Source organism: Cyprinodon variegatus, unplaced genomic scaffold (genome assembly GCF_000732505.1).
Source record: "Cyprinodon variegatus isolate N-32 unplaced genomic scaffold, C_variegatus-1.0 Scaffold992, whole genome shotgun sequence".
In the NCBI taxonomy this organism is placed as follows: Eukaryota; Metazoa; Chordata; class Actinopteri; order Cyprinodontiformes; family Cyprinodontidae; genus Cyprinodon; species Cyprinodon variegatus.
Genome location: NW_015151445.1, coordinates 101,827 through 109,126, shown reverse-complemented (window position 1 = coordinate 109,126; position 7,300 = coordinate 101,827). Strand labels below are relative to the sequence as shown.

General features: G+C 42.0%; 1 protein-coding gene across 1 annotated transcript in view; it reads right to left on the bottom strand.

Annotated features, from left to right (window-relative positions):
- Positions 1–7,300, bottom strand: part of LOC107100607 (disco-interacting protein 2 homolog C-like) — a 93,576-nt gene that overhangs the window by 30,273 nt on the left and 56,003 nt on the right. The window contains exons 11-17 of the mRNA XM_015399156.1: positions 7,140–7,250; positions 5,146–5,269; positions 4,962–5,071; positions 1,134–1,236; positions 984–1,048; positions 804–897; positions 597–716 (exon numbers count right to left, since the gene is read on the bottom strand). Coding sequence (XP_015254642.1) covers positions 597–716; positions 804–897; positions 984–1,048; positions 1,134–1,236; positions 4,962–5,071; positions 5,146–5,269; positions 7,140–7,250 — 727 coding nt within the window. The remainder of the gene's footprint in view (positions 1–596; positions 717–803; positions 898–983; positions 1,049–1,133; positions 1,237–4,961; positions 5,072–5,145; positions 5,270–7,139; positions 7,251–7,300) is intronic.

Here is a 7,300-nt window from a genome sequence, read left to right as displayed (position 1 = left end):
GGATTCCATTAAAACAAATTAATTAGATGTTTTGATCAAGTTACATGTACAAGATAAAGCACAAAGAAGTCTCAGTTTTTTTTCATTAAATGATTGAACTCAATATAAATGAAAGTTTGTTTCTTAAGTTTTAGTCTAAGAGCTTGCTGCTGCAACAAATAATTGTATTATTATTTACTACATTTTAATTTAGGGTTCAATCTAAGTGTTATATTGGTCACAATAAACATTTTTTTTTTACTTTTAGAGCTGACATATCCAACATAAGGCATGTGTTAAAAAGCAAGAGCAACAACACTGGAGGACCAAACAGAAAACTAACATTGACTCCACATCCAGTCGAGGCATAGATTGTTCCTCAGCATCAATAGAATCTAAACCACTAAGGGGTTCATCTGTTTCCCTGCTCTAAAATGTTTCATAGAAGTTTTATACTTTAACTATGCTTGAAAACCTTGATTGTAGAGATGTAAACACAGAGTTGGGCTTTATTCTGTCATCTCCAGGGAGCTCCTCTGCCTCACTGACATCTTCAACCTGAAACCACCTTAAGTCGGTGGTGGAGCCCAGCTGTGAGGGGTGAGGGGGGGCCTTACAGGGGTTGGATCCGTCGGCGACCAGCAGCATCCGTAGCGAGCTCAGGTTGATGTCCTTCTGGTCTTTGTGGGCCACCAGAGCCCAGTGCATGTCTCTGGACTTCACGCAGGCCACTTTGGCTGCAGGTAGAAGCACACAAACAGAACTGCTGTTTAATCTGTTTGACAGACAGCTGAGTGATGGAAGGGGGGGAGTCTGAGTCTGACCTTTGTACTGGCAGACTTTCTGGATCCACGACAGAGGGTTGACCTTCATCAGGGAGTACGGCACGCTGATCACGTGCATCATGTTCATCACGCTCTGCAAACACAGACGCATTCACAGCTATGTAACCTCAACTGAAGGCACCTTGTGATGTTTGATCTGGAAGAGGCAGCTGGTCTCACCGTCAGGATGCCATGCCACAATCCCACATCCTTCTTAAAGTCCAAGACGTTCACAATGGTTTCCGCTAAATTAGAGGAGGAGAGGCAGGTTAAATCCCTTCAGCAGAGCATGGAGCATCTGTGTGAGTCTGTGTGTGTCTGTGAGGGTACCCTCAGTGTAGCTGCAGGACTGGGTGAGAGCCTGACTGTGTGTTAGCAGAGCGATCCTCGTCACTGTGACTCCCAGCACGCTGCCGTCCTTACAGGTTTTATACTGACAGAGAAAACAACAGATGGATCATCGCAATCAGACGACAGGGAGGCTTTCACTGGGGTTTGATCAGTGAACGTGAACACAAAAATACGCCTTCAAAAGCTTCAAGATGCATAAGTCAAATAAAACCTTTAAGTTTGGGGACAAAAATCACCAAAAAACTATAAACTCCTTTCCTAATCACTAAAACAGTTTACATTAAGCTCACAGGAGGCAAAAGGATTGTAATGGTGCTCTGCTTTATTTAGGACTCCTACTTCAATTAAGAAAACAGTACATAACATTAAATAATAACTCACCCTAAATTCAACCTTATTTTTAACAGATAAACAGTATAAACCAGAGCTATAAGGTGCAAAGTTAAATGTAACTCTGCATTTTGTTACATTTTCATGTGATGTTTCTTTAGTTCTGCCATATTTGTCTGCCTTAGTGATGGCTGAAGTGGTTCATTTGTGGCTGCTGCAGCTGAATTCTTCTATTGGTTCAAACGGTTTGTGTTGCAGCCCGTCATCATCATAGCTGACTTTGGGTAGAAATACAACTCACCCAAACAAAGCTGCCCCTTTAACTAGCTTCTAATCCTCTGCACTAGGGATGTCGAAAGCTTCGTGAAGGAAACAGATTTAGTTGCAGCAATTAGAAATATTTATTTTCAATGTAAAGAAAAAAAAGAGAAAATACAGTAAAAATACTTAAGGCTGTTTGGTAAAATAATATGTTGTTTATGCTCCAAGGCATTCTGGGTAAACGAGGTATGCTAGATCCAGCAAGCCAAAACAGTAATCAGTGACGTTAAATCTTTCAGTTTGAACCTGAGCCCCTTTGAATTAATGAGAATGTAAAAATTACAGTAGGGGATGATGATGAGGGGGACCAAATGGAGGAAGAGGGCTGTTCAGTTACCATCAGGATCAAAACATGCTATCTGGTATATCAGAATGATGGGTTACAACGACTGAAAGATGCTTCACTGTCACTTTAAACCGTAGATCTTTATCTACTGACGTGATGTCGATTTCATGTTAGCTTCTGCTAATGGTGGTAGCACTAGTTAATATAGCAAACAGTACATCACAAGCTGATTACATTTGTTTGTTTCGGCTCAACACATTTTGAGGCAGTAACACAGTGCTGTATTGTCTATATTTAGACCAAAAACAACACAATAAGAAACAACTCAATTCTTATTATTATTATAACTCAGCTAATGGTAACCTTCCTGTGTTTACATTGTAGGATCCGGTCCAGTAAGACCTAACCGTGTCACTATCCCAGCATGCATTGCGTAGGTGAAAAAATGTGACGTTTTATCATTGTCTCCCTTTTATCTCCTCCTTCTTTCATCTCTTCTCCTTTTCCTGTTCTACTTACATTGCAGTGTCCATATAATCTGTAATACTCCCTGCATGAATTAGAATAAAGCAATTTATATGCATAAATCAAGCAGAACACTATGGCGATAGCCGTTCTGCTCCACTTGTGAGAGCTAAATCTGTTGAGCCCTTTTTGGCTTCAAGACAATAATTCTTATTATTCTTATTGCCACATTGCTAGACAGGACACTGGGAAAAAAAGAAAAGAAAAAATTTTGAAAAATATAAGAATATATTATTTGAGTTATTTTGTTAAACAAACAGGAATTTATAAGTGAATAGGACAATTACAACACATTTAGCTCATATCGATTTTTTTTAAAGCTTTGGTCCACTGAGCTTCAAAAAGCCATCTTCAAATACAGATGCTGAACAGAGATTCATTATGACTCAATATGAAGGTTCAGCTAGGCTAGCTTAGCTAGCTGAACCCCCACCACTCCTCCTCACACTTCACTAACCCTCTAAGGGTCTCTTGGAAGTGACCACTTTGGTTGCACGTTGCAGAAAGTGTCATCTGGGCAGGGTTATGTTTTTACATGGAATTAGTTACCCTTTAAATCCAGAACAAATAGCCTTAGAAACAGATTCTTTCTTAGAGCTGTGAAAGCAACACTACCGCCCATCAGACACATCAATCCCCAGGAGAGGTCCAACGCATGCATCCTCATCCCTACCATCCACACACACACACAACCATCCTCAGATGCACACAAACTTGATCACAAACACACAAAGAGTTCTACTGACTATAAAAACTTATATCAATAATAATAATATCAGGGTGAGTAGGTAATACATTTCTGGTGTTTTCAACTGCATTTTCTTGTGTGAAATTCTGAATTTATAAAGATGCAAACTAGCAGTTGGATGTCAGACAGGTTGGGTTAAGAGAGAGTTTGGCTGTAGGCTCACCTCTATGTAAGCAGTGTCATTGTTTGCATCTTTGATGTGTGGGAACCAGTCTCTGGGAGGCTTGGAGAGGTGCTTGGACTCCGTCACAAACCACAGCAGCTTGGGCCATCCTACAGGGAGGGTTTAGAAATGAATGGTTCAAATTGAAATTAGAGCTGAACTGATTCATGGTCTGAACTCTGACCTTTGAACTGTGGGATCTCTCCTGTTGCGCTCTTTGGAAGACCCTTATGGCAGGCATCGCTGGTCAGCGCCACGGTAACACCACAGCTGCCCAATAAAAACCCGATCTGCTGGCTCCCTGCATCCTGTTGAAAACAAGGAATCAGGAAACCAGAGGTTACATTAAAAAAAATATATATATTTAGATAAAACAGGGTTGATTATGCATAAAGATGCACCGATCGATCAGAACCAGGCGCCTTTCCATTCGTTGGATCTGATTGGCTATCAGCAGGTCAAATAATAACAACTAAAACTATCTGTAGTTCATCCATACATAATAACTGAAACTTACATTCATGTTGTGCAAAGACAACAGCCAACAACAAGTTTAGCTGTTTTAGTTCCTAGTTAGTGGCACATCCAGGAATAATAAAGGGCAGATTACACTTCTGCAACCATAAACATCAAATGTCGCTTGGCTCTGGTCGGGAACCAGTTTTGCTGAAATGCTTCTGCAGCATCGGTCTGGAATTTCAAGGGACGAACATCAGTTTCCCAACAAAGAGCAGGGGGGAGTCTATTTGAGAACTCGCGAGAACTTCGGCGGNAAACAAACAGGAATTTATAAGTGAATAGGACAATTACAACACATTTAGCTCATATCGATTTTTTTTAAAGCTTTGGTCCACTGAGCTTCAAAAAGCCATCTTCAAATACAGATGCTGAACAGAGATTCATTATGACTCAATATGAAGGTTCAGCTAGGCTAGCTTAGCTAGCTGAACCCCCACCACTCCTCCTCACACTTCACTAACCCTCTAAGGGTCTCTTGGAAGTGACCACTTTGGTTGCACGTTGCAGAAAGTGTCATCTGGGCAGGGTTATGTTTTTACATGGAATTAGTTACCCTTTAAATCCAGAACAAATAGCCTTAGAAACAGATTCTTTCTTAGAGCTGTGAAAGCAACACTACCGCCCATCAGACACATCAATCCCCAGGAGAGGTCCAACGCATGCATCCTCATCCCTACCATCCACACACACACACAACCATCCTCAGATGCACACAAACTTGATCACAAACACACAAAGAGTTCTACTGACTATAAAAACTTATATCAATAATAATAATATCAGGGTGAGTAGGTAATACATTTCTGGTGTTTTCAACTGCATTTTCTTGTGTGAAATTCTGAATTTATAAAGATGCAAACTAGCAGTTGGATGTCAGACAGGTTGGGTTAAGAGAGAGTTTGGCTGTAGGCTCACCTCTATGTAAGCAGTGTCATTGTTTGCATCTTTGATGTGTGGGAACCAGTCTCTGGGAGGCTTGGAGAGGTGCTTGGACTCCGTCACAAACCACAGCAGCTTGGGCCATCCTACAGGGAGGGTTTAGAAATGAATGGTTCAAATTGAAATTAGAGCTGAACTGATTCATGGTCTGAACTCTGACCTTTGAACTGTGGGATCTCTCCTGTTGCGCTCTTTGGAAGACCCTTATGGCAGGCATCGCTGGTCAGCGCCACGGTAACACCACAGCTGCCCAATAAAAACCCGATCTGCTGGCTCCCTGCATCCTGTTGAAAACAAGGAATCAGGAAACCAGAGGTTACATTAAAAAAAATATATATATTTAGATAAAACAGGGTTGATTATGCATAAAGATGCACCGATCGATCAGAACCAGGCGCCTTTCCATTCGTTGGATCTGATTGGCTATCAGCAGGTCAAATAATAACAACTAAAACTATCTGTAGTTCATCCATACATAATAACTGAAACTTACATTCATGTTGTGCAAAGACAACAGCCAACAACAAGTTTAACTGTTTTAGTTCCTAGTTAGTGGCACATCCAGGAATAATAAAGGGCAGATTAGTCTTCTGCAACCACAAACATCAAATGTCGCTTGGCTCTGGTCGTGAACCAGTTTTGCTGAAATGCTTCTGCAGCATCGGTCTGGAATTTCAAGGGACGAACATCAGTCTCCCGCCAAAGCGCAGGGGGGAGTCTATTTGAGAACTCGCGAGAACTTCGGCGGATGTTCGCGAGAACTTCAGCGGCACCGGTGGGAGTATTTTCCAAAACAATGCCGGTTTGCAAGATATCATGGTCACAGAAATGGATCTAGAGTTTCTAGACATCAAAGATGAACAGCTCTGTTAATGGAGTTGGCAAAAAGACCGATTAACCTTTCGTCGTAGTTATCCATTCTAGTTGTTCCTAGGTTTTTAAAAATGGCGCGCTCCGGCACCGAATCGAGAAGGACCAAGGACCAATCACAGCTGCTTTTGACGGTTGCAGAGGCTATGCGTCAGAAGCATGAATTAGCCTTAATAAAGCAATTCCTTAAAGGGAAACGCCATTTTTTTTGTACATTGGGCCCTTGATTTTACGTTATCACATCACATGGAGTTGTTCTAAATATATTCGGTCAGGTTATATCTAGGTAACGTCTACCTATTGGCAACGACTTGAAGCCACAAATTGAACTGTTCATAACTTATTCTTTACAGTACGCCAGCATTCATAACATGTAGGCGAATCACTGTCCCCCAGACATCTGGCCTTCCCCTTTAATGTTCAAATCCTCTATCAGCATCAAAAGGTCTGCAGCATATTTCTTTCTTCTTTTGTAACAAAACATCTAAATCAGTCAAATCTAGACTCTTCAGATCAAACATTGAAGATAAACCAATCATTACCAGCCAGAAAACGTCTGATTTGTGAATCTGTAAAGAGATTAAAAATGGTTTTTACTGTAAAGCTATAAAGCAGACTTTATGTAAAACACACCGGCTGCATGAGGGGAAGAGTCCCAGGAAGATGGACAGTGTGCAGCAAGACATTTCCTTACTGCAGACAGTAATCAGGCTGTAACCATGCCAACTGTGACAGGCGGCAGCGTCTCAGAGTTGGCACAGGCTGCAGCGCAAAGAACTGTGTGTGCTGAAAAACGACTGGCAGCTGGATACCCAGTCAATCAGCACAGCATATATTTTATTAGCAATGAGCTGCGCTTATAGTAAAAAAAAAAACAGATTGACGACTGGTTCAGAATGCAGAAGCAAACCAGATGACAACGCTTTTCTCCAAGATGGGCGAACAGCAGTGGGAGGGGGGCTTCATATGATGTCAGACGTGTTCATATTCCTGGTCCTCCCCATGTAGACTGGATTAACTTCTTAGTTCCCCTGTTGCCAACCATTAGCTAAGACTGTAGATCCACAGCTGCGCTCTCTGCATCAGTGATATTCCCACAAACCAGAGTTTAATAAAACTCAGCAGGAGGCCAAGGTCCAGAACTGACAGGACAGAGGAGGAACATTAAACATCAGCGCTGTAGATTATCACATCCAATGACAACATGCAGGGAAACAAACCCCTGGTGACTCAAGATGGAGCTCAAATGGCGAGGAGGAACCCAGCGGCTTCCTGTTGACTTACTTTGCGACTTAGCGGGACCTCTATGGGAACGGGAACCACCTCGGCCAGCAGACAGCCATAGAAGGCCACCATGAAGGCCACCGGATCGTTGTTAGGGAAAACCAGCGCCACCTACAGGTGAGAGGGAAAACATCAGAGTCCTGCTAAAGCTATAAAAGCAA